Source organism: Penicillium hordei (assembly GCF_028827395.1).
Source record: "Penicillium hordei strain IBT 12815 chromosome Unknown utg000001l_segment0_segment0, whole genome shotgun sequence".
NCBI classification, from domain to species: domain Eukaryota; kingdom Fungi; phylum Ascomycota; class Eurotiomycetes; order Eurotiales; family Aspergillaceae; genus Penicillium; species Penicillium hordei.
Window position 1 is genome coordinate 7,238,613 of NW_026623142.1, and position 26,165 is coordinate 7,264,777.

The 26,165-nt window shown below is 48.1% G+C and overlaps 10 protein-coding genes across 10 annotated transcripts; 7 read left to right on the forward strand and 3 right to left on the reverse strand.

The window, feature by feature from the left end:
- Positions 1-3,747: 3,747 nt before the first annotated feature.
- On the forward strand, positions 3,748-5,523 carry N7537_002715 (homeobox domain-containing protein; the record flags this gene model as incomplete). The annotated part of the gene is made up of 4 exons (XM_056893773.1): positions 3,748-4,337; positions 4,390-4,527; positions 4,586-5,220; positions 5,285-5,523. The coding sequence occupies 4 exons, from the start codon at positions 3,748-3,750 to the stop codon at positions 5,521-5,523; spliced, it is 1,602 nt and encodes a 533-aa protein (XP_056758768.1).
- Positions 5,524-6,664: 1,141 nt separating this feature from the next.
- N7537_002716 (putative copper resistance protein Crd2) lies at positions 6,665-7,147 on the forward strand (the record flags this gene model as incomplete). The annotated part of the gene is made up of 3 exons (XM_056893774.1): positions 6,665-6,824; positions 6,886-6,981; positions 7,046-7,147. The coding sequence occupies 3 exons, from the start codon at positions 6,665-6,667 to the stop codon at positions 7,114-7,116; spliced, it is 327 nt and encodes a 108-aa protein (XP_056758769.1). The 3' UTR covers positions 7,117-7,147.
- Positions 7,148-8,157: 1,010 nt separating this feature from the next.
- Positions 8,158-11,154, forward strand: N7537_002717 (AP-2 complex subunit alpha; the record flags this gene model as incomplete). Its single annotated transcript, XM_056893775.1, has 4 exons — positions 8,158-8,609; positions 8,663-8,997; positions 9,051-10,990; positions 11,044-11,154. The coding sequence occupies 4 exons, from the start codon at positions 8,158-8,160 to the stop codon at positions 11,152-11,154; spliced, it is 2,838 nt and encodes a 945-aa protein (XP_056758770.1).
- Positions 11,155-11,422: 268 nt separating this feature from the next.
- Positions 11,423-12,262, reverse strand: N7537_002718 (YggS family pyridoxal phosphate enzyme; the record flags this gene model as incomplete). The annotated part of the gene is made up of 1 exon (XM_056893776.1): positions 11,423-12,262. One exon carries the CDS (start codon positions 12,260-12,262, stop codon positions 11,423-11,425), a length of 840 nt encoding a protein of 279 aa, XP_056758771.1.
- A 1,605-nt stretch (positions 12,263-13,867) lies between these two features.
- N7537_002719 (uncharacterized protein) lies at positions 13,868-14,158 on the forward strand (the record flags this gene model as incomplete). Its single annotated transcript, XM_056893777.1, has 1 exon — positions 13,868-14,158. The coding sequence occupies one exon, from the start codon at positions 13,868-13,870 to the stop codon at positions 14,156-14,158; it is 291 nt and encodes a 96-aa protein (XP_056758772.1).
- A 633-nt stretch (positions 14,159-14,791) lies between these two features.
- N7537_002720 (histone deacetylase hosB) lies at positions 14,792-17,614 on the forward strand (the record flags this gene model as incomplete). The annotated part of the gene is made up of 1 exon (XM_056893778.1): positions 14,792-17,614. The coding sequence occupies one exon, from the start codon at positions 14,792-14,794 to the stop codon at positions 17,612-17,614; it is 2,823 nt and encodes a 940-aa protein (XP_056758773.1).
- An 882-nt stretch (positions 17,615-18,496) lies between these two features.
- N7537_002721 (phosphotransferase family protein) lies at positions 18,497-18,933 on the reverse strand (the record flags this gene model as incomplete). The annotated part of the gene is made up of 3 exons (XM_056893779.1): positions 18,497-18,742; positions 18,821-18,848; positions 18,884-18,933. 3 exons carry the CDS (start codon positions 18,931-18,933, stop codon positions 18,497-18,499), a joined length of 324 nt encoding a protein of 107 aa, XP_056758774.1.
- Positions 18,934-19,751: 818 nt separating this feature from the next.
- N7537_002722 (tellurite-resistance/dicarboxylate transporter family protein) lies at positions 19,752-21,280 on the reverse strand (the record flags this gene model as incomplete). The annotated part of the gene is made up of 3 exons (XM_056893780.1): positions 19,752-20,103; positions 20,155-20,881; positions 20,935-21,280. The coding sequence occupies 3 exons, from the start codon at positions 21,278-21,280 to the stop codon at positions 19,752-19,754; spliced, it is 1,425 nt and encodes a 474-aa protein (XP_056758775.1).
- A 1,014-nt stretch (positions 21,281-22,294) lies between these two features.
- On the forward strand, positions 22,295-23,486 carry N7537_002723 (SDR family oxidoreductase; the record flags this gene model as incomplete). Its single annotated transcript, XM_056893781.1, has 6 exons — positions 22,295-22,338; positions 22,396-22,620; positions 22,677-22,684; positions 22,751-22,902; positions 22,957-23,051; positions 23,117-23,486. 6 exons carry the CDS (start codon positions 22,295-22,297, stop codon positions 23,484-23,486), a joined length of 894 nt encoding a protein of 297 aa, XP_056758776.1.
- A 371-nt stretch (positions 23,487-23,857) lies between these two features.
- Positions 23,858-25,647, forward strand: N7537_002724 (succinate--CoA ligase (GDP-forming) subunit beta; the record flags this gene model as incomplete). Its single annotated transcript, XM_056893782.1, has 8 exons — positions 23,858-23,911; positions 23,982-24,065; positions 24,142-24,214; positions 24,274-24,373; positions 24,434-24,979; positions 25,048-25,094; positions 25,148-25,440; positions 25,513-25,647. The coding sequence occupies 8 exons, from the start codon at positions 23,858-23,860 to the stop codon at positions 25,645-25,647; spliced, it is 1,332 nt and encodes a 443-aa protein (XP_056758777.1).
- Positions 25,648-26,165: the final 518 nt, after the last annotated feature.

Below are 26,165 nucleotides of genomic sequence, written 5' to 3' on the forward strand. Positions count from 1 at the left end.
AAAAAGGAGAATATGGAGTAACCTGGCAAGTCTCCAGGAGTACATTATACACGAGAAACACGAAAAACCCCCCAATTGACCCATTAATTGCAGAAGTGGGCACTGTTTTTTTTTTTCTTGTCCACTTAGTTTGGCCCCCTTTTTTCGTCAGCTCCTGGAAGAATCCTTTGTCCATATACGGTATACGGAGGACGGAGTAGTTCGTGATGATGTTCGAAGCCAGGAAAAATCGCGCACTGATCGTCTGGGGTTCGGTGCACTCTCCTAGACTATTCTAGTGTCCACTACTCCGTCCACTAGATACACTAGACAAAATAAATCAAAAGCGTAAAAGCCACATGGGACAACAGTCTGAACCGCTATCGACACAAGCGTCGAGTTAGATCTCCACCAGTGGACCGTACAAAAGAGAAGGAGGTGGACGGAGTATAACGGTGGCCATGTGGTCCGATCTGAATGCATTGACCATGTGGACTAAGATTGACATTGATTACTCTCTATGGAGTATAACATGTCTAGGCATACTCCATCTACGGAGGACGGAGTATGGATGGCCCGACTAGGCTTGAGATAAAGTCCGTGTTTTTCTTTTTTCGTTTATTTTCTTTTTTTTATCTGTGTATCTGTGATCCACTGTGGTTCTGTTTAGGCAAAACGGCAATATTCAACATTCTAGATCGGGACCTGGACATGTATACTAACTACAACCTACGTGTACTCATGCACTCCGTTAGTATAGTAAATGTACAAAAGTATAGTTTGCAGAAAATACTCTATTCTCTACGTACTTTATATCCATACTGCACGGTATATTATACTAGAACTTATTAGATTAGATTAATTCTTTAATCAAGGGGAAAGGTCCATCCCCTCCATCACGCCAAGAGATCGGCTTGCGTCACCCGCTTAATGTAAAGTCCGGTGGGAATAAAGTACAGTATTTTGTGCATGTGTACCATACGTTTGATTGCTGTATTATATCTGTATATGTACAAAAGATAATGTCTATACTCTGTATACCGCGTATGTACTCCGTATGCTGTACTCGATCTACTTTCCCCGCACCGCACGTTCCAGAAGGGAGATTACAAGGACATCATACGGTGCAACGGTGTCATCCTGATCCTGATTTTTGTTTAATTTATTTTTTTTCTTTTTTTTTTTTCTGTTCAGGGTCTTTAAGACGAAACAGTAATAAAATAAATAAATAAAAACGGCCTAACGATCGACATTCTATGATCGAAATCCAACGGCTCCGAGTTTTCTCCTCCGAACTCCACATTGGAGAATAAGCGGCTTGGGACTTGATCTACTTGGTGTACTTGATATATCTATGTTGTACATGGAGGTATTGATTATATGGAAAAACAACTGATATCCAGACCTCTAGGTATCCCGAGCTCCCTGTTGCCCTTTTAATCCTATCCCGATATCCGATATACCCGATACTCTTCGTCAGCCCTTGTTGACCCACATGGATCTCACGGAAAATATCACGGAGTATTTATTGTACCGACAGCGCCTCATTTCACCTGCGACTCGAATTGTTTCATATCATTTGTGGAGATTTCTAGGGGAGCTGTCTCTTCAACTACCGAGCCATGTCTCGCTAAATAGGCCAGCCTCTTTGCTAATTCCATGATTTTCATTGCGCAAGGCCCGCTTGGTGGTCTTTCCTGAAAAAGGTAACCGCCGTTCTTAATCAACGGAGCTATCGGATTTCCCTTCGGACGAGGCTCTACAAAGACTATGTTGTATATCGCTCCGGGAAAACGGGACCCATTACTGAAGTTTCAAATATGGTTAATATGGTTCTCTCTATATTGATTCAGCACTCCTGATTGAATTTTATATATATTATGTATAAATTCTATATATTGTTTTTTAATTTACAACATATTCTCCCAAATTTCCTAATTCCTTCCCCCCCTTTTTTATCCCTGTCACCACCTTCGCTTCTTTCCGAGGCATCCATGGAGATGTGGCGGGCAGCCCGCTGAGTGGCTCTCTTGGATAGCTCTGAGGGCCCAGCGTAGGGTTCCGCTTATGGATCCCTCCAGCACGCCACTAACACAGCCGACCGGTCCTTTCCACATGGCCTAGTATGCGTGTCGCGGTCTCACATCTGTTACGGGGGTTTTCTTTTCTTTTTTTTTTTTTTTTTTTTTTTTTTCTATTACTGTCTACTTCGTACTTCCTATACGAATACGAGACCCATTAATTCCATTTCCTTCGATATACATCGAGAACAAAAGAAAAAGACATACAAGTAGGGGCATTGTCTCTCCCCTTTATCTTTCCTTTTCTTTCTTTCCCTGGTCCCGGGTCCCGCGGGACCCATATATCCCCTTTATCGTCTAAGCTTGAGCTGACTTGACGTGGTGGTTCCCAAGTTTTCAGCTTAGACAGACCATACTATTCCCACATTCCCATGGATCCATACCCCTTGAACGTTCGTTACGATGGTAGAGTCTTTGTTGTTCTATGTACAGCAGACTTCTAGCTATTCTCTTACCCCGTATTATTTAGGTACCTGTCACATCGTATCCAGGGACGCCTTATGGGTAAAAGGGCTTAAGCCAGTTATGTGCATTGGATCGGAGGCAATTATATTCTCCGAGCCGATCCTTTTAGTTTCTGATCCTGATACTAGTAGTCACCCGTACCGTCCCATACCATCTATACCATCTGTAACCTGATGTTTTACCAACGAGGTTAACGGCTGCCGCTATGGACCGTTTGGTATAGGATCTTCATCCAGGTAAATAGATCTGGGTGCTGATCTGTGGACTGAGTCTGTGATCTGTTGGACTTTCTACACTGTACTCCATACATGTACAACATTAAGTCTCACCCCTCGGGCCCACCCTCTGAGAATGGATTGAGTTGAAGTGCCTGTATTCATGCTATCTTAGTTCTTCCTTTTGGACTTGAATATTCTCATATATATAGGCTAGAAGATAAAGAAGGATACGGGGAGCACAAAGTATTATATTCCCAGTTGTATATGTTGTACATGGGATTTATCGGGTGGCTATAGTGGTGGACCCTGGGGCCATTCCCTTTAATATCCCTGTATTCCCACTGTTGCCTCGCCTGGCTATTAACAGCTATTTGCCTCACAGGATATCTCCGGTCGATCCTAGTTTAGCGGCATTGGGTGTCCCAGGTACCACCTTTTTACCTTGGTGGATGCTTCTTTCTCAACATCTTATAACTACTGCCCAGCTGCGTAACGATCATCTGAATCAATCGGAACCGATCTAAGAACCAGAGGGAGGGAAGGGAAAAAAAAAAAAAAAAAAAAAAGAATAAAGGCTGGAGACAGTTGTCCCGCTTGACGTCTTATCCTCGTTTAGGCCTTGTTTTTTCCCTCTTTTCTCCTCTTCTGGAAGACACACCGGTTCTTCTTCACCTGACATGCCTTTTGGCGCCCTTAATCCCCTTTCTTATTTTCTCTAAATTCTGGAACAAAACAGCTTCACCCTTTACTTTAAATTGCAGAAGAAACCTTGATCCTTTTTTTTTTTTAAACGGCGCTTCGATCAGACCCACCAACGTCTCATATCGGGGGGATTCTACCGTTTCCTCTTTGGGCTAGGATTTCTCCTATTGTTTCTGTTGACGAAAAGTCTTGACTCTAATTCTTTTCCCTTTTCAAACGAGAATCTTGTCTTTGGTTTCATACTATCGTGGGTAAGGGCCACACACATATATACACACACATACCCAAACCAGACCCTTACCATGTCAGTCGGCGGCCCTTGCCTTTGGTTGCCTTCGTTATCTTCACCAGTTCCTTCGCCCCTATCTGCAGTTTCATCTCACCTGTCAACCCGAAATAGCGAAAGACACTCTTTAGGGCCCAGGACTATCTCACCACGGCTATCTGCGCAGAAGAAAGAGGAGCCTGGCGTTCCTGTTTCTGTGCACGTTCCCGCTCGTCCAGTGGAGATGCAGCCGACTGGTTATAAGGCTGAGAATGCCTTGAATAACCAGGTGGCACAGCCTGCCAACCTCAGTTCAGTGCCGTACTTGGAGAGAGATGTTTCACGGGATGCGGTCAACCACCGGTTGGAGGCGGCCAAACAGGATATGCTTCCACGTGTTAAGTTGGAGATTCCGAGTCTGAATCAGCGGGGCTTTTCGACTGTTCAGCCCCTGGTCGGGCACGGTGATCATCCTGAAGAGACGATTTCCTCGTTTTCGGGCCCGCATGACCCGAGAGATGACCACGAGAGAGAATCGACAATCAGTCCTGATGACGATAAGGATATGATGGGTAGCGATGACAATAGATCGCCTTCGATGGAGAAGAAGAAGATGAAGCGTTTTCGGTACGGAATTTTGTCTTCGAAGTACAGCGCATTGTTGCTGACGGAAGTATAGTCTAACACATAACCAAACCCGCTTTCTGATGAGCGAGTTCACTCGCCAGGCACACCCCGATGCGGCTCATCGAGAACGTCTGTCGAGGGAAATCCCTGGGTTGACCCCGCGTCAAGTGCAAGTCTGGTTCCAAAATAGGTAGGGTGTTTTAACTAGTTGAATCGTCTGTCCTTGGCTAACGTGGATGTGCTGTCAGACGAGCAAAGCTCAAGCGTCTCACTACGAATGATCGAGAGAGAATGCTCAAATCTCGGGCCCTTCCTGACGATTTCGACACCACAAAAGTTCTCCGCACACCCTTTGAGGGGAAACAATCAGGTGTCACGCCAGTGGCATCTCCACAAGGCTACGGCGTTCCTAATCCAGATTTCGGGGCTTTAAGAACACTGCGTACTGATTGCTACGCCCGACCAAATGATGACGAATATCTCGTCTCACCTCTCAGCTCTGCATCGACAGCAGGAACCTACATGTCCTCGACCGGAGGACGAAACGACAGCATGTCTCAGTCAAACGTGATGTTCCGTCCTGCTGCGTCTGCTTCCATGTCCGATTTACAGAGAACCATCCGCAACGATTACCCAGTCACCAGATCAAGCAGCTTGTCCGATGCATCGGCTCATCCGTCGCCATATGCAGGGTATCCCATGCATAATCGCTTCGCGGGGCAGCCAAATCAGCCAGGTTTACCGTATATGAGGCGACCCATGGAATATGCTATGCCTCGTCATCCAGGTATGGGACCCTATGACCAACAGCAATCGTTCGAGGGCTCAGTGTCGCCGACAGACACTCAAGGTTCTCACATTACCTATGACATGAACAATCTGGGTTAGTTTTCTCTGCTTCCGTCGAAATTCTCCACCCGATTTTCTAAAATGATTGTTTCATACAGGCCCCCAACAACAAAACTACACTCTTGGAATGGGCTCTCAATTACCAACCCAAGGCCGACCCATGGCCGCCATGCAGAACCTGCCAGTCACGGCCGCACAAGACTATCGGCCTTATTCATACGATACCACCGCAGGCCCAATGGGCGCAACAATCCCCTACACACAAGCAAACACCTCGACTCTGAGTCTCCCAACTTCGGAGCCATCATACAACTACCCCAATTATATTCAGCAGTGAGGGGAGCAAGACAGTGGGCTCTAAAAAAAATCGGCTGCCACTTGTCTGCTATACGACATCCTCGATTTGCTTTCCACATCTCCTCCTTCATCTCCATCCATTTCCCTCCAGCTTCTGGTTAGCTGGGTTAACCAAGGATCCGCGATCTATATCAGCGAGTTTAATCATTAATCATTCTCATAGCGTTCATCATTTCTGGCTTTTGGGGTTTGTTTTCTTCTTTCTCTTTTTTTTTTTCGTTTTCTTCTGTGTCCTGTGTTATCAACTCTTAAAATATTTTACTTGCCTGCACCTTCGTTTGATTTCATATCCTGTTGTTCCCATTTTCGTCGCGTTTCTTTTCTGGTCTGGAATCTAGCGATCATTGTCTGCGAGACAAATTGTCTAATGTTAATTGTTTCTGGTCTAGCTGCATAGCCTCGGGGTGAAAGGTTAAAATGGTATAGAGATGCTACTGTGTTTAGAAGCAGACAGGCCACCAAGTCTACAATTCATTTGAACCAAATAAACCAGGTTTTCCTTGACATTTCTCTACTTTAATCTACTTTCATGACACTGTAAATATTCCAATATCTGATTCTTTACTCCATACTCCGTACTAGCATCGGAATTTGACCCATTAAGGTCAGAACTCCTGATACAACTAAACATTAGTTCCCTTGCTTGCAGACCCTATAAAACCTCCCAACACAAAGCTACCCACCAACATAGGTCATCCAAATCCTACCCATCGAATCAGAATCAAGACAAAAGTAATCAAATTCTTCTTGCCTCAACACATCCACCGTCAGGCCAGATCGCTCAGCCACTCAAAAGGCGTGTATTTGCTTGTCTCTGAAATGGGCCAATCAGCGTCCACCAGAAAGGAACACTGTGTCACGTGGCATATTGTTTCCCAGCCAATCAGAGCCCTTCAATTGATAATCACCACTCACCTCTGACGCATGCAGAAAGAGTATAAAACAACTCGTAGAAGCAGCGTATTATTTTCTTTCTGTCAGACACTCTCATCTTGATTCCCAAACAATTTCATTTCTATATCTTCCGTCCTTCAATTTTGCAAACTCAAAAATTTCTTCACCTTGGTCAACATCACTCTCAATCTTCAAAAACCGACGTCATATCAAATCAACCCGCCAAAATGGTCCACCCCACTACCACCTGCTGCAAGACCACCACAGACGGCTCCTGCGTCTGTGCCGCCCAGGCCAAGTGCTCCTGCGGCCAGCAGAGCGCCCTGAACTGCAGCTGCAGCAAAGCTTCTTCTGAGAACACCGTTTCGGGTCCCCGCTGCTCATGCCGTACGTGATTCCACTATTCTGATAATTCGGATGAAACTTTATACTAACATTTTTGAAATAGGCTCTCGTCCAGCTGGCCAATGCACTTGTGAGCGCGCCGTCACCGAGAACCAGACTATTGCTGGTGAGACCTGTGCCTGTGGCAGCCGTCCTCAGGGTAAGATTTAATTTCCTTCTAATGTGATTTGTGGTTTTGAATTCCCTGCTGACTTTGACTTTAGCTTCTTGCACTTGTGAGAAGGCCGCTGCTGTTGATTCCGCCCTCGAGGTTGACTTCACTGGCCGTGCTTAAGTGACTTGATTCACTTATATTTTGCTTCGATAATTGCATTTTTCATCCCCACCTTGATGGGGAGCTGGCGTCTTGGGCATGGGCATGTTTACTGGTTGAGGTTGCTTGGGGTTATCAATAACTACTGAATGAGATATGAAATGAGAAATTAATACTATCCAATTTTCACTACGACATATATAAATACCCAAATGCGAAGTAAAAATTGACAATAGAATGTAGGCTGCTTGTTCTGTGTGCTAAAAGCTATCGAAATGGACTGGGGTGGTTTTGAAATGGGAATATACATACTTCTTAAAATAGACTTGGGTACAACGTGTCGAGCCTCAAAGCTTGTTTTGAAGAGAAGATGCGGACTGAGGGAAATAGGTTGAATTAATTATACACCAGCCTTTTTCCCGAGTGTTTTTGGCTATGTATTTTCACATATAATCAGTCTGTTGAGATATAGTTCTGTCTAGACTCATGAATAAAACTACAACTTTACTGACTCCCTTGCACTGCCACACCGGATCAGTATTCCTCCGCCGCCACACACCGCCGCAGCGGAACCCGGGCTGATCGACAGCGGAAGTGACCCAAATGAAATACGGAGCGGACAAGTTACGGGGATGGATTCATCTCGACTTCGCGTGTTGCTCGGCCTATTTATCCTAGGATCTTTAAATTAGACGCTATTCTGTATGTTGCCGCGGTTCGATCGGATACCTCCGGCCCACACCAACCAACCACTGCTGACAAGCTCCCCCAGAATCCAACTCCCTCACACCACACCCAACCCCTTGTTTTCCAACGAGCTTCCACGGGGCCGGAAATCCATCACCCGACACGCTGCATGGCCAATGCCCCATAATCCACACACCAGCATAACCAGGACATGGTTGTGTGACGTTGTGCGTCCGATCGCAAACCCCCCTGAGGTGATAATCCCGCGTGGCATGCGAGGGCGCACCTCGACCGAAACCCCCGCCATACCATAGTCGTCAACTTTTTTTTTCCACGTCGGTGGGCCGATAAACACACTACGCTATTACCGTCACTATGTCGTCCATGCGGGGGCTTGTGCAGTTCATTGCTGATTTGCGGAATGCCCGCGCTAGAGAACTCGAGGAGAAGCGCGTGAATAAGGAACTGGCCAATATTCGGCAGAAGTTTAAGTCTGGCAATCTTAATGGTTACCAGAAGAAGAAATACGTTTGCAAATTGCTCTATGTCTACATTCAGGGTTATGATGTGGACTTCGGCCATCTTGAGGCTGTTAACTTGATCTCTTCGCCCAAGTATTCTGAGAAGCAGATCGGATACTTGGCTGTCACGTTGTTTTTGCATGAGGAGCATGAGTTGCTTCATTTGGTTGTCAACAGTATTCGGAAGGATCTGCTCGATCATAATGAATTGAATAACTGCTTGGCCCTACACGCCGTGGCCAACGTCGGTGGTAAAGAGCTTGGAGAAGCACTCGGATCGGAGGTTCACAGGCTGCTCATCTCGCCGTGAGTTTGGGACGTTTCTTGTTTTGTTGATGATTGTTCTGACATTTTCCAAGTACCTCCAAAGCTTTCGTCAAAAAGAAGGCTGCTTTAACACTGCTTCGGTTGTACCGCAAATACCCCGGCATCGTGCGAAACGAATGGGCCGAAAGAATCATATCGATCATGGATGACCCTGACATGGGAGTAACGCTTTCCGTCACCTCTTTGGTCATGGCGCTAGCTCAGGACTTGCCCGAGGAATACAAAGGCTGTTATGTCAAGGCTGCGCAGCGATTGAAGCGCATTGTGGTTGACAATGATATCGCCCCGGACTACCTATACTACCGCGTACCATGTCCATGGATTCAGGTCAAGTTCTTGCGCCTGTTGCAATACTATCCCCCATCAGGTATGTGTAGTGCCGTGGCAGCTTATAACTCAGTTTCTCACACATAACTACAGAGGACAGCCATGTTCGCGAAATTATTCGAGAATCCCTCTCCCAGATGATGCAAGCTGCAATGGAAACTCCCAAGAATGTGCAGCAGAACAATGCCCAAAACGCCATTCTCTTTGAAGCCATCAACCTCCTTATCCACCTCGACTCTGAGCACAATCTCATGATGCAAATCTCCACCCGTCTAGGCAAATATATTCAGTCTCGGGAGACCAACGTTCGATACCTTGGCTTGGATGCGCTGACCCATTTTGCTGCTCGAGCCGAGACCCTTGACCCGATTAAAAAGCACCAGAACATCATCCTGGGCTCGCTTCGAGACCGCGACATTAGTGTTCGTCGTAAAGGATTGGACCTGTTATACAGCATGTGCGATACCAGTAATGCCGGCCCCATTGTTAACGAGCTTCTGCGATACCTGCAGACTGCCGATTATGCCATTCGAGAGGAAATGGTGCTCAAGGTCGCCATTCTTACCGAGAAGTACGCTGCCGATGCACAGTGGTACATTGACATGACATTGAAACTGCTTTCACTGGCAGGCGAACATGTCAACGACGAAGTATGGCAACGAGTGATCCAGATCGTGACCAACAACGAAGAACTACAAGCTTACGCATCACACACCCTGCTGGGCTACATGAAGTCTGATTGCCACGAAAGCTTGGTTAAAATCGGTTGCTATGTCTTGGGCGAGTACGGCCATCTAATCGCCGAAAACGCAGGCTCGAGCCCCATTGAGCAATTCCTAGCCCTACAGGCCAAGATGTTCTCCAGTTCCGACAACGCGCGGGCCATGATCCTCTCGTCGTTTGTCAAGTTTGTGAATCTGTTCCCCGAAATCAAACCTCAGCTCTTGCAAATCTTCCGCCTGTACAGCCATTCTCCCGATTCCGAACTGCAGCAGCGAGCATTTGAGTACCTGTCGCTGGCGACTCTCCCGACCGACGACCTACTGCGAACAGTCTGTGATGAGATGCCGCCATTCTCGGAGCGAACCTCCATCCTACTTTCTCGGCTACACCAGAAGACAGCCGGTGCAAGCGAGAAGAAGACCTGGGTTATCGGTGGCAAGGACGCGAATGCGGACAAGCAGGAAATGCTCTTGGCACAGAACACCGGTCTCAAGCGCACTTTCACGACAATCGTTCATGGCACGCGCACTGGGTCCGGCAGTACTCCAGCCAGCCCGGCAACCGCGTCCAATGCGGCCAGTGCATCGGGCGACTTGGCCGGCCTGGATCTCAGCGGGCCATCAGCCCCAGCTCCCAACATGGCCAGTGCCGCTCATCTGACGCCAGAATGGGACATCGGCTACAACCGACTGTTCTTCTTGCGCGAGGGTGTGCTTTTCGAAGATGCACAGATCCAGGTCGGACTGCGCTCGGAGTACCGCGGTCCTATGGGTGTCCTAAAGCTCTACATCTCGAACAAGTCCACGTACCCCATTGGCTCTCTGACCACCACCGTCGACAACCCGGCCTCTCCTCAACTGAAGATCGACACAAAGAACCTGCCCGAACCAACAATCGCGGCTGCCGGGCAGACACAGCAGACTCTGTTCTGCACCGCCCATGGTCCCTTCACGGATGCACCTACCATTCGTATCTCATACTTGGCCGGTGCTCTCCAGGCCTACACACTCCAGCTGCCTGTGCTGATGCATCGCTACATGGAATCCTCGTCTCTATCAGCTGATGAATTCTTCAAGCGATGGCGCCAGATTGGCGGTGGCCCGCTAGAATCCCAGAAGACCTTTGGCTTGCTGGGTAAGAACAAGACTGTCAACGAGAGATTCACTCGGAGGATTGTTGAGGGATTCGCATTCAAGATTTTGGATGGTGTCGATCCAAACTCTCAAAACATTGTTGGGTGCGCCGTGTACCAATTCGAGGGTGGTAAGACGGGCTGTCTGCTGCGGCTGGAGCCCAACTACGAGAAGAAGGTATGCATTAGAACTACTCCAATTCATTTCGTCAAGCTAACACTCTTGTTCAGATGTATCGCGTCACTATTCGTGCCACGCAAGAAGAGGTCCCCCAGTCACTGGTCAGGCAGATGGAGGTGAGGCTAGCGCAGGGCATGAGAGCAGACGAAGCCTTCTATTAGGGCGTTCGCGGGTGGTATGGAAGCATTTATGTATATCTCTAATTGGTTTACCAAGTAAAATATTAGAAAGTGTTCCTGGTGGAACATCACATCACATCTCTTTATGTATAACACTTGGCAGTAAAGTAACAAATAGAAGTGTTATACATACGGTACATCTAATAATTAGCATTCTCAGTGGTGATAACCACTAGAAGCTCAACAGCTTTTCAAAGTCTACATGTAGTCTTCACGAAATCGTAACTCATAACTACCCCAATTCGTAAACTCAAACAACACTCGCCTCCGCCTTTGGCGGCCGATCTCCAAAGATCGTAGTCCCAACCCTAACCTGATCACTACCAAGAGCAATTGCCCCCTCGAAATCAGAGCTCATGCCCATACTAAGCTCCAACCCAGCCTCATCCCCAACCAACCCAAGCTCCTTAACAACTCGATCCCTCGTCTCCTTCAGACAAACAAAATCCTCATTCTCATTTTCCACCGTCGTCGCCCGCGATCTCGCAATAGCCCCAATAGTCATGAAACCCTGCAACTTAAGCCGAGGACACTGCTCACGAACATATCGACAAAGCGCCGCCGCCTTAGCAGGCTCAATACCAGCTTTATTCTCTTCGCCAGACGTATTAATCTGAACATAGATGCGCAACCTCCCATCTTCGTCATGGTTTGTAGCTGCCATCTCAGGACCCCTCTCTCCCCAGCCCTTATCTAGCAACTTCGCCTTCTTCTCCGAGTCCACACTCTCGACAGCCCACAGCCCGCGCACGTCCCGCGCAAGCGTCACACACTTGTTGCTCTGCAGCCCGCCGATGAAATGCCATTTGATGCTTGCAGGCAGCAGCCGCGATTTCTCGAGTAGTTCTTGAAGGTAGTTCTCGCCGAAGTGGAGTTGTGATCCTGGGGCTTGGTGCAGTGCCAGTGCGTCGGATGCGGGCTTGAGCTTGGAGACCGCGACGAGTCGGATTGGTTTGTTGGGAATTGGGGATTGGAGGACGGCGGTGCGCACGCGAGTGAGCACGGCTGTTAGGTTTGATAGGAGTGCATTGGCACGTGCTGGTGTTGCTGGAGTCATTGTTGGAGTCTCGGATGGTGTGTTGGTTGTCATTGCAGGTTGGGTGGGGTTGTTGGTGTTTGTGGTGATTGTGATTGTGATTGTGATTGATGATATTGATCGATTCGTAGAGGCGGTGTGCTCCTTTTGAGAACTTGGTATTTGCAAGTTTGGGGGTTCGGTATAGGTTTAGGTACGGATTGCAATAATATGTTCAATCAATTGAGTCGAGGTAAATTAAATCCGAGTATGGATAGAAGGTGGACTTTCTATGAGAGCCTCAGGCACCAATTCCCTCGGAAGATGTTCCGGTGCACGTGACTTTGACACACCGCCACAGGCCCTGCGCCTCACACTTTATTTTCGCTTTTCCGTTTGCGTCCTTGACAGTTGACGGTGAGATCATCGTTCTCGATCGATCTACTCTAGAACCTCGACTGACATTCAAACTCTATTATTATTTTCTTCGGCGCTAGACGAGACAGGTCACTTGGCAGGTCATCCCGATGTGAGATCCTGGCGGCAAGCCAGACAGACCTCTGCTCCAATCACGAATCTGCATGCTCGGAAAAGAGACCCCTGCGGAGCGCCGGGTATGGGCGGATCCCCCAGTTCGTCTCAGCCTGTCAGGGCTGACTGGCTCTCGGCTGGTCTTGTCGATCAAATTTATCGCCGTCAAGTTTCAACCTACCTCCTTTGATGCAGGCAGGACCTTGATCTCTATTTTTAATGTTTCTGCATGGATTTATTTCTGGTACTGCCTTTGTTGAATTTGTTGAATCTGTTGAGACAAGACAATAACCGCCTTGTTTTCTTTTTTTCTTTTGGTCTCGCTTTCTTCCAAGACCAATCCCATTTCCATTACCTCACCTTGTAACCCCCTGTCCCCATCAAGGCGCCAAGTTTGCTGCCTATTTTCTTAATTAAGAGTAACTAGTTAACGTAATTCTAGCCTATACCTCCCCAAGGGCAAGAATAGAGGGACCAAGTCCCATCGCGCGCTCGGCGAGAATACAACCTGGTGTCAGATGTAACCTGCAGTTCTCAGCCGACGGATGGGGTAAGGTCTAGGCAAGGTGTAAGCCCACTAATAAGATGATTATAATAATCTCTGTGGATCATAAGAATCAAAAAGGTTTCTTTGACGTCAGCTCCAATCAATAGCCGTGGTTCCATTCATAGACACGATCAATGACTATTTACTCATCATTACATTAGGCAACCTAGCGAACTTAAAGAGCTTCTTGTCCACCCTCCTTTATATCAGATTCTTTTTCCTGCTGATCCCTAACATCTTCAACTCTCCCCCATATCATCACGTCTCATTTCAGCTGGTCTGAACAAGCCTTTCAAATCTCCGAGTATCTCAGACATCAGCTACAAAGCATACTTTCCCGGAATTTCCGATTAGGCTTAGTAGCTACTCCGGTACAATATTGGGCATTTGAAATCCTCATTCCCCTGCCAATACACCATCATCAATATTCATCTCACATTCGCTCTGCTTGACACATTCCGAAACTACCACGAAATCCATATCATCGTCCATCAACTATCCCTATTCGACTACCAAAACGCAACTGCGGGTACCTGTGGGACACCCCGCAACTGTCAACTGTCAACTGCCACTTTGAAGAAAAGTATACAAAAAAAGCAACCATGTGCCGCCAATACTTCACACTCTACGAATGGTGCCAATGCGAAGAAGATGCTGGCAACAACGTCTGCGCCGCCCACCGCCGGAACGGTTGCCCGGGCATCAGCATCGAGACCGTGCATATGCACTGCTTCTGTAACTCACACGCCACGCGTGGCTTCAAGTCCGAGAAGGAGACCCGCAAGAAGGAGCATAAGGTGCGCCGCCGATCTGAAGATTCCCTTGGTGAAAAGGATTCTTTCGGGCGCCGTTGGTATCAGTGGTATCAGTGGCGAGGTCTGCGGTCGCGTTAGTGAAAAAATTTCCATTTGACTTCTTTTTTTTTTCTCTATTCTCTGTCTTATCTTTTTTACAGCTTGGGTGTTCGGGGATTCGGGGTCTTGGTTTCGGTCTTGGGAAAATGGAATTCTGCAGGTTTGCAGTGTTCCATCACGTGGATGCAATGATCTAGATGATCTGCATGAAATTCAATTCTTGTCTTTATTGAATTCTTTTTATATATATATCTATTTTATGTTAGAAATGAGGTCTGGTTGATGCAGAGAGAGAGCATGAAGCATGGTTGTGGATTGTTACAAAAGCTATGAATCAAAAGAATACCTAAAACAACAAGAACCAATTCAAAGAAGATCAAAGAAGATCATTAAAATCATATATATATAAACAATAGAAACAATAGAAGTAGAAGTAGAAACATAAGAATGTTCGCATGTCGTTGTTCTATGGTCTGGTGATCAACCGAACACTTACCCCATGTGGCTTAACCCAAACATGTGAATCCCCACCCTTCCTTTGTCTCTTTGTCTCTTTTGTTTCCCCTTGCCTATTCAACGAACCTCGACCTATCATCTTTCACCTTCGATTTCATATTGAATGAGAAGAAACATCGTGTATTGGCCCTTTGTAGCAGAGTCGATATCTGCAACATGGAATACAAACAACCCTCCACTCAGGAGGGCCCGCCACTATTCATAGACAATGGTGTCAAGGACAACAATATCGATGAAGGGCATTCTGAATTGGTCGATTCTCTAAATCGCCTGACTCTGGCGACAGAGATCCCATTACCCTCATCGCCTCGTCTCTCTCCTGTTCCATCCTATCTTCCCCCTATATCTGTTCAAGCCACTCGACCTGTACCTGCTATTCCTCTACAGCCCACCCAACCTGTCCGACCTGTCTCTTTACAGTCAGGTCAATCTGTTGAAACTGTTTCTTTACAGTCAAAGCAACCTGTGCAATCTGTCTCACAAACAGCCGGTTCTGTCTCTGTTCGAGAGGAACGACGCAAGTCAATTGCACCACTACAAAAGCGCAAGTCCACTGCATCTCTTCGTTCTGTCTCGCAACCGCTCAAATCTTCTTCTCCAACTCCTGACCGTTCACGCCGCACATCATTCACCTCTGTGGGGTCTCAAACCACCGCGACATCACCCGCGATGCACCCCGCACGCCTTGTCTCTAGCCCGGCCCCAGAAGCTCCAATTCCGACTGCTTCGTCTGTCGCCGCTGAGCACTTCTCAAAAGAGCTTGCATTACACCAATCCGGTAATGTCAGCACTAAAACGGCTATCATTGTTCACGACGACTGCTATGGCCATCGTTACTCTCAGCTTGAAGCGTCAAAGCGAACTCTCGAGAGAATTGTCGAAAGACCAGAGCGCATCCGCGCCTGCGCTGTGGGCATCTCTGCAGCTTATGTTCTTCTCGGCTTTCGACATGGGGAAGATCTCGCACCAAATCTAAGTTCGAGCTTGAACGAGATTGATGCCCCTTTTCAAGTTATCAAGACTGATCGCAAGGTGCCTCTGTCTTGTACTGCTGTTACGGATGTTCATGGGACCCAATGGATGTCAGAACTGAAGTGGATGGGGGATCTTGCAGAGTCACGGCTCATTACGGATGGAAACGAACTTGCTAGACGACGGACGGAAGAAGACGACGGCCTCGGGACAAGTGGTCCCGCCCTGAATACTAACGACCTATACTTGTGCTCCGAGTCTGTGAATGCCTTCCAAGGAGCCCTAGGGGGCGTCTGCGAGGGAGTGGATCTTGTTTTCAAGTCTGGTCCAATCCAGCGTGCATTCGTCTGCATTCGACCTCCCGGTCACCATTGTTCGGCTAACTTCCCTTCCGGCTTTTGCTGGATCAACAACGTTCATGTTGGAATTTCCCACGCAGCAACAACCCACGGTCTCACCCACGCTGCAATCCTTGACTTCGATCTTCACCATGGCGATGGTTCTCAGGACATCACATACGATCACAACTCCAAATTACTCAATAAAACACAAAAGGCCGACTTGGCCAGAGCCGATGCCACGAAATTCAAGGAATATGAAGACGCTCCCCCATATACCAAAGCAGCAATCGGCTATTACAGCTTGCATGATGTGAACTCTTTCCCTTGTGAGAATGGCGAGCGCGACAAAGTCATGGGTGCCAGCCTCTGCGTCGAAGCACACAATCAGTCCATCTGGAACGTTCATCTCCAAAAGTGGACCGATCTCGATGAGTTCTGGGATTTGTACCAGACGAAATACAACACGTTACTCACCAAAGCCCGCTCATTTCTTCGCGAACGCACAATGGAACTCAACCAAGAACGAGAAGAGAATCCGAGTGCTCCACTGCCCAAAGCGGCAATCTTTATCTCTGCCGGTTTTGATGCCAGCGAGTGGGAAGGCAATGGCATGCAACGCCACAGCGTGAAGGTGCCGACTGAGTTCTACGCCAAGTTTACTGCGGATGTCGTCCGCATGTCACAAGAGGAAGGCCTCGGTGTGGAAGGGCGCGTCATCAGCGTTCTCGAGGGCGGCTACAGTGACCGCGCGTTATCCTCCGGTGTGCTCAGTCATCTGTCAGGTCTGAGTGGGAACTCAGAGTTCAAAAGTGAGTGGTGGTCTCAGAATAATCTGAGGGAATTGGATGCCATCTTGGCTCCAACGCCCAGCAAAGGGCGCAAGAAAAGTGCAGCCACCTACCTGACAGCGACCAAGTCCTTCGCAGCGAAGGTTGTCGCCCCCGGGAGAGACCGGAGATCCACCGGGGACCTCGATACCAACATCGTCGCCTCCCCTTTGCCAGAAGTGAGCTGGGCAGTGGCCACCGGGGAGCTCTCGAAGCTCATCATCCCCGATGGTCGCCAGACCCTGAGCTGTCGGCCGGCGGAGTTGAACCGCCAGCGACGAGAGCAGAGCGCCCAGGATAGGGGTCTCGACCTCATCATCCCCGCCGAGAAGGGGCGCCAGCTGCGCGCACGCAAGCCCAAGGAGGCGACCCCTGTGCCCACCACCCCCCGCCCTGCCACCCCACGACGCCAGGCCCGCAAGGGCCTGAAGACCCCAAAGACCACCACTGCGGCCACGACCCTCCCTGCTGCCTCGCGCGAGGCCTCCCCGTCTGTGGGTGCCTCCCGTCGGAAGAGCACCAGTCTGACGCGCGCGGAAACTCCACATCGGGGCGTCAGTCCCCTGAACCTCCCACCAGTTCCACAGATTCCAACGTCCGTGGAGGGGGTCAGGGGCGGCCCCCGGATAATCCTCAACATGCCGGCGCGGGAGCCCGGTCGTGGCCGCAAGTTGTCCGGCGGTGCGGTTGACCACCACCGCCGTGGTCGAAGCTCAAAGTCCCCCAAGAAGGGGAAGAAGAAGGAGAAGCGTGGGAGTAACTCCGGCGGAAGCTCGACTGCTTCCGCCGGCAGTTCTCCCGTAATCGCGGCAAAGGATGCCGTGATGGAGGATGCTTAGGTGGCAGGCATGATCTTTGTTTCTTTTCATTTTTTTTACACATTAGTTCGATACCCCGACTGACTTTTGTAGAATTCATTGTTCGATTTTTCTAAATTTCTGTGGTCATTAGTGTAGACTGTGTAGACCATCACGGTAGATGACGATTTTAAGATAAAGAGCTCTTTCTCTTCCACTATACCTCTACCCTAGTTTATCTTGACCTGGATTTGCTGGACGAATCTTATAGCAAGGTCAGTGACTACCCATATCCGTCGCCCGGTGAAATGTCGTCTGGTTTCCCTGTATCTCCTCACTTCCCGATGCAAACTATTGTATGATCATACGGAGTTATTAACAGATAAAATAAATGGCAGAAAAAACAACACATACTGTAGATCAAACACTCTTCAGGACGCTATATATGAGTCAACCGTCAATGAGTTGAGCGCAATATCACAGGCCAACTCCCCATCGTACTGGTCCCTAACAACCCACAAAGCCACCTGATACCACCCTCTTTCCATATATCATTGCAGTCGTAAAAATGTTAGTATTCAGGATATCAGCCAGCAGCTTCCCAATCAAGGAAAGCCGAAGGATGGCCATCATCTCCGACGAGAATATTATGAACTTTAAAGTCACCATAGGTGAAAGTAATCCGATGAGAGTATTTGTAGATTTTATTATTTGCTTGTGTTAAGGCTTAGGTATACTCTGTAGTTAAGTCGAAGCTATACCGGGAGGCAGAACTTAAGAGATAATTGTCAAGCTCTTCTTTATCAGTAAACGGACCTATTATATAGTTAGGCACTCTTGAACTTCGTAACGAGGTACCCAAAACCGAGCAAATATTTTGGGTATAAGGCGAAAACCAAGTACGTATAAAGGTGACGCATTCTTTCAGCTTAAAAAGTCACGGTTCTCTAGTTCAACATATCGAAGGTCAGCTAAGTTCTCAAGTGTTCTAGGCAATCTCGTTATCAATATCGAGAAAACGCGATTAAAGGGCGCGTAAGGGTGCTCCCCATAAGACAAATCTCTTGAAACAGGCATTCCGGCAGCTCGCGCTATTTTCATCGCGGCGGCCTCCTCTAAACTCGTCCAATCTATCCACTTAAGACCAAACCAAATGGCAATTGTACAATACTTATATTCAATAGTATATTGAACCACGAATAGTACCAGCCAGAAAATCGATATAATATTTCATAGAATAAACCGTACACTCTGCGTCTTATTTTGCACGGAAGAGCTGGGATTTCAGGTGTCGTTTAGCATATTGTTGACCGCATCGGTCGAGGCCAAGTGAAATTGGTTGCAAGAAGGACGGTATCCATAATCGGTTCATTGACACGACAGGGGGAGGGAGGGGGGTTGATACTATGGTAAGAGGTTTCTTGCGAGGGGTGCTTCAGTGATGATAGTGCAGTGCTGATGGAGCATACAGGTACGGGGGACAAAGGGTGGGGGGGGGGGTTATTACACGCTGGTGGGAACGTTACGTCTTCCAAAAATATTATTTTAATTACCTCACCGGTCTACCATTCCAAGATTCCCTTCTCATGTTTAGATACAGAGAGGTTGGGAAGGAACAATCTATATACTATAGTTCCAAGTGATATATAGGGCTTGGTAAGATCTTGTGGATGGAACCCCAAACATACATTAGTTCTTCGTGAAATAGCAGTGGTTCATGTGTTTACCTGGATTATAACCAGTTATAGTATGTATCATTTCATTTGAAGATATTTCTTTATCACTTGTGTGATCACTTTTATGATATCTTCGTGGTATACTGGTGCATGCAGCTTATGTTGGACCTCGTCGAATGACAAATAAAAGCACAATCTTCCATCAAATGGGCCTGTGGTTTAGGGGTATAATACCCGCTTCGCACTACAACAGTGACTTGCGGGGGGTCCCGGGTTCAATTCCCGGCGGGTCCATTCTTTTTTTGTTTTGTTTTGTTTTTGCTTGTTATCTATATCTTCGGTTTTTTTTTTTTCTTACTTTTTGTATTGTGTGTAAGTGGTGTTGGAATCCATTTATGTAAATATTATAATGGATTGTGTTCTCTTGCAAGTTGGGAATTTATGGTTTTTATGCAAAACATACGTCGATATATACAAGCCGTGTCGATATATATATTGTGTACCTATGTATGCCCTAAGATCTCTGCCGCAGCCACTGGCTTAACCCGATGAATTTCGAACCCACCCTCGTCTCTATCCTCGCCTTTCTGGGGCCACAAGATCTGTCGCGTCAAAATAGCTCGAATCATCATGTAGCACACAAAGAAGTACATCAATAGCAACGGTAGTACCGCCACGCACCCAACAATTTCAATAGGTTTGCAGGAGAATGCCTCGCCAATAGCAAAAGTAGCAGTAATCAAGGCAGTATTAGGGAAGACAAACGAGAACCAGGTCATTGAAAAGACCATGCGACCGTGCCCAATCGCCGACCAATGGGCTGCGCTTGCAATAATGAAAAAAAATATGGCTAACCTAGAAAAGAGTTAGCTGAGTAGATAGAAACAACCAAGGAGCCGAACATACCCCCAAAGCCAAAGACATGAAAAATTAGTAACAATCTTCAACACATCGGCAGCCAGCTCCCCATTGCCCATAAAACCGGCCGGAAACGACCGCTTCGCCCCAGCCGCCATATTCACCAGCCCGGCAACCGTAAAACCGCTCGGTCCCACAGAGACAAACATACCAGGACGGATATTTTCCCTCGGCAGCTTCTGCGTCATCAGCCGGTAGATGAAGGCCGAGTAAACCATCAACGAAACCAAAAAACCAACTCCCTGGATAGTTGTGCCGCCAATAATAACCGGCAGAGACTGTGACGGTTCCAGCTTCGCGCTGAGGATCCCAGCATGCGGGCCAATGATGAGCATCGGGTAAGCAGGGAAAATCCAGATAGGAGTCATCTGCGCGATGGTGAATGTCTGCGTCGACCAAAGGAGGAGGTAGATGCCGGCCGAGAACATCACCGCTAGAGTGGCATCAATCCAAAACAGAATACAGACTGCGCGCATCAACCACGGACCCGTATTTTCGGGCCCGTATTGCGATACGTTGATTAGGATTGTACCGAAGGATACTATCGACGCGGGCACAAAGAGAGACTCTGTTGGGTGCTTGAGCGACGCCTTAAACGTATATGGATAATGATAGAACCGAACAAGCAGGAGAGCCCAGATGATCAGATATAAAGCGATATTAACTAGGAAGACAACGACCCCAATGGTATCCAAGCCCTTGAATCGAAATGGAACTGGTCTTCGTTAGCCATGTTCAACCAAACAGAATGAGATCGACCATGCAGACCTTGATACAAGACATTAGCTAGCCCACCCGTAGCCATAGTCAACGTAAAATACGCCCACGTAACATGACGAATGCGCTTCTTCCAGCTCAGCTCGCCAGAAACAGTGCGCTTGAGCCCAAACAGGCCCAGTCCGTTATGCTCTCGACACGCAGCGACTTCCTTATCTGGTTTTGTTTTCACAGTAGCCCGCGAAGAGGCTCGCTGCAGTGCAGCATCCAAGGCAGACGAATGAGCTTCGCGAACTCCGCCGGCGGGGCTTTCTTCAACGGCCCCGAGGACTGAGAGCGCCCGCTCGGCATCTTCTATCGTTGGAGTTCGGTACCCGTCTTCGCCGGGAATTCGCATATGCCGGGGTAGGTCGGATTCAGTGGCCATCACTGGATGCTGCGATTTGACGTAACAAGTGCACACAAGGCTGCATACAAGGGTGGATAGCGTGAGCTTTCCCCCTCTCGTTCGGGATTTCTATTGTGCTGCTTGCTTGCGGATGATGACATGAGCGGTGGTAGAGGTGGTACCACAAAAAGCTAAGATGCTAGCATGGAAAAAAATAATGTACAATTTTGGGTTTCTATTGAAGCCCTTTGATTAATAGCGATACCGGCTGAAGATTTCCGTAGAGCATAATAGACGGGTCGTTGGGGTCGCGGAATCGACGGGGACTAATGTGGGGACCGATGGCAAGAAATCTACCAGTGGCAATGGCGAATAGACTATTGATATTCCAGTACATACAACGTTGTAAATAGCTGAGGGTTTTGGGTGCATCGATGGCATCAATGTCGTTAAATCCCATCGTCGCCCCTCGAATATCAAATGCTGGTTCTCCGCCACAGACGAGACGAGGTTACTTGTTGGGTTCACCTTTGAGAATCGGCACGCATCCGAGGCCACTGGACGGGACGCTTTAGTCTAAATTGCTAATATACGGGGACAAATCATGTTTGAAAAATGTTATTGTTTCGATTGTCTCCATTGGGTTGCTTTCGAGGGATGAACAGTGTAGACGAATAGTTACGTGGATTCTCGAAAATATCGGGAATATTTTCGAGATGGTTCAAAGATCTAAGCTTTGTTACAGGTGGAGCAACCTACTTCAACCTATCTTCCGATTTGTTAACGTGCAATCCATATTCATACCTCTAAGCCACTTTTATACTATAAAGACAAATCAGGCAATAGGGCTTAGGGCTCATTGCTATGCCCGTGAAACAGGGAAAGCCGAGGCATTTGTTTGGTCTCCACTTGTCTAGCAGATAGATGTTGTAGTTGCTCTCACCAGCTGTTCTATCACATCGTGGAACCTTTTTCTCCCCAAATTTATAAATCTGTTTCAGTCTATTATACCCAATCTTAACCATGCCGGAAACGACAGACACTCGCAGATCGGTGCTCATCACAGGGTAAGTGACAAGCAACCTCGGACAGATAACAACAACCGACTCTGATAAATACCGTAGATGCTCCCCCGGTGGAATTGGCAACTCCCTTGCGCGCGAGTTCAACCGAAATGGACTGCGCGTGCTGGCTACCGCGCGCGATGCGGCGACTATCTCTGATCTGGCAGACCTCGGTATTGAAACCTTGAGCCTTACAGTTGATGACCCGGAGAACGTGAAATTGTGTTTTGCGGATGTCGAAAAGAGACTCGGAGACAAAGGTCTTGATTATCTCGTTAATAACGCGTGAGTAGCGTTTGGAATGTTACCCGTGGATGGTACATCTGGCTAATATCCAATAGTGGTCGGAGTATGTAACCTCGCTGTCGCGGGGCTTCCGACGTCAATTATTTGGAATAGGTACTGATTGCTGCAGATTACACCGTTCCTGCAATGGAAGTAGAGCTTGCAGAGGTTCGCCAAACGTTTGAGACCAACCTTTTCGCGGTCATTGCTATGTGCCAGACATTCCTGCCCTTGCTTATCAAGGCGAAGGGTACCATCGTGCAGATCGGATCTGTCGCCGGGGTAAGTTTGAGATACGTCCATCTTTGCAGATCCCATCTCACTGACAATGACTAGATCATTCCATATGTATTCGGCTCTGTCTACAACGCCTCTAAAGCAGCACTGCACTCGTTCAGTGACACGCTTCGCGTGGAGCTGGCTCCATTCGGGTTCGTTAGATATAGCCCCCAAATTTCAACTTCGTTAGGTTGTGTTTTCTAACAAGGATCAACAGCGTTCATGTCACAACCATCGTTACCGGCGGTGTTCAATCGCGTATTGCGCGTACCGACCGTTCTCTGCAGCCGGGTTCCTTGTATTCTCCTATCGAGAGCGAGTATCTTACCCGTGTGAAGCATAGCCAGCACAACGCTATGCCCAATGATGCCTATGCTCGCAGTGTCGTTTCTCAAGTGTTGTATGGTTCAGCTCCATGGCGCTGGTTGTGGCCGTGGGCTCGCGGTCGCAAGAATTGGATCTGGGAGGGTCGTGCTAGCTGGTTGATCTGGATGCTGTCGGGTGGCTGGGCTTGGTCGGGACTGTTTGGTCGGGTTATGACTAAAATGTTCAAACTATGGAAGATTAAAAATGCGCCGGGCAAATAAGGGGAGGGATCTTGGGTTTGAGGTATGAGTTTAGTGAATATAATATACATATCTGTAATAATACAGAAATTTATTGGACAAGATCCTTTTAAATATATAGATATATCTAGATATATATCTATATATGTAAATATCTGGAAGTACCGACTTTAATAGCCATGTTCCGTTATATTCGCGTTGTCCCCGAACCCATGCTGAGTCAGGTCAGTAACGATCGCTGGTTGGCTACAGCACCCGATTTTACCGCAATGCAAGGTCACCCCGAAGTGAAAAAGAAAGCTGTTCTCCCGGTCCCTTACCAACTATCTAAACGGGCTTTATACCTCCGCCCTGCTACAAATTCCCCCTCTCCTCTCTCATCCTAAGTCATCATGTTCAAGCTTGCTCGCGGTAGACCCGTTGCGGCGGCCTTCAAGGCTGCGACAGTGAGTTATATCTGAATTCGATCGGGTCGCGCTTTTATGTGATTGAGCTGACTTTGGCCATGAACAATAGCAACCCTCCATCCAGAGCAGACTCGCTTTGCAGAAGCGAAACCTTTCCATCCACGAGTACCTCTCCGCAAGGCTCCTCAAGTCGGTACGTGAACCCGCGTTTCACCCTTCGGTCGCCCGAAAAAAAAAAGGGAACTCGGGATCACTGATCAACAATCTAGTACGGTGTCGGTGTCCCCAAGGGTGAAGTCGCCAACAATGCCGAAGAGGCCGAGGCTATTGCCAAGTCCATCGGTAAGAAAATCCTACTGATATTTCCCCTTGAAACGCGCTCGCTGAACATTACATTTCAGGTGGTGGTGATCTCGTTATCAAGGCCCAGGTTCTCGCCGGTGGCCGTGGTAAGGGTCAGTTCGACAATGGTCTCAAGGGTGGTGTCCGCGTGATCTACTCGTGAGTTGAATCAATCCGACAACATTTCGGGAACAATGAAGCTGATAGATATCTTTGCAGTCCCACCGAGGCCAAGATGTTCGCTGGCCAGATGATCGGTCACAAGCTCGTTACCAAACAGACCGGAGCTGGCGGCCGTATCTGTAACTCGGTCTACATTTGCGAGCGCAAGTTCGCCCGCCGTGAATTCTACCTCGCTGTCCTCCTTGACCGTACCACCCGTGGTCCCGTCATCGTCTCATCCTCCCAGGGTGGTATGGATATCGAGGCTGTCGCCAAGGATAGCCCCGATGCCATCATCACCACCCCCATCGATATCCATGTCGGTGTGACTGACGAGATCGCCCGCACCATCGCCACCGACCTTGGATTCTCCGAGCAGTGCATCGAGGAGGCCAAGTCTACCATCCAGAACCTCTACAAGTGCTTCATGGAGCGCGATGTTACCCAGCTCGAGATCAACCCCCTGTCTGAGACCTCCGACCACCAGGTTTTGGCCATGGACGCTAAGCTTGGATTCGACGACAACGCCGAGTTCCGTCAGAAGGAGGCTTTCTCGTGGCGCGATGTTTCCCAGGAGGATGCCGATGAGGTCAAGGCCGCTGAGTAGGTTCCCTTGAAAGAGGAAAAAAACGGACCAAAAACAAAATTGACTAACTTTTTCTTTTTTCTAGGCACGGTCTCAACTTCATCAAGCTCGATGGTGACATCGGCTGCCTCGGTAAGGATTCTGTTGATACCCTTAAAGTTCACAATACTAATTCTTGCTTTTAGTCAACGGTGCCGGTCTCGCTATGGCCACCATGGATATCATCAAGCTTAACGGCGGTACCCCCGCTAACTTCCTCGATGTCGGCGGTGGTGCCACCCCCGCTGCCATCAAGAGCGCCTTCGAGCTGATCACCAGCGACCCCAAGGTGTCTGCCGTCTTCGTTAACATCTTTGGTGGTATCGTCCGCTGTGACGCCATTGCCCAGGGTTTGATCAACGTCGTGCAGGAGATGAACTTGCGCACCCCCATCATCGCCCGTCTGCAGGGTACCAACATGGAGCAGGCCCACAAGCTGGTATGATTACCGTCCCCATTCCCCCCCATTCTTTGCTACGGTGTAAACTAACCGAATCCCCTACTTTTCCAGATCAACGAGTCCGGCCTTAAGATCTTCTCCATTGAGGACCTCCAGAACGCCGCTGAGAAGTCCGTCCAGTTCTCCAAGGTCGTCAAGATGGCCCGCGACATCGACGTCGGTGTTGAGTTCACCCTCGGCATCTAAAGAGTGTTTACTCTGTTGGTTATAATGATAGAGAGGGTAGGGAGCATTTTCATTTGCCTTATTCCTGGGGCTAGCGAACCGAACCGAACCGCCGCAGTGACATCTTAGAGAGATCTTTGTAATGCTTTTGCGCCTGTTCCTGTGTCATTTATTTTCTTTTTGTCACTGTATTCTTGAGTGTTTCTATGACCTAGATCAGTTCCTAATCGGGATGTGTGAGAGATGATATCTGATCTCTCATTGTTTAGTGTGAAGTATTCCTTATAAAGTTCATTATATGTAGGGTAGATGCTTACTCCGAGCAAAGATGGCTTGTGTTAGTTAGATCACCCCCATTGATGCCTGATTGTACAGGTTTGTTTGACAGATTCAGGGTAACTATAAATACCCTGCTTCCCATACATTAAATGGAAATAAATTCCTCTTCCCCTCCCCGATCTCTATAGTAGAAGTTATAACAGCTTGGATTTGACCGTACCCAGATATTTCTTCTGTCTAATAAGCGATATTCCCCACTT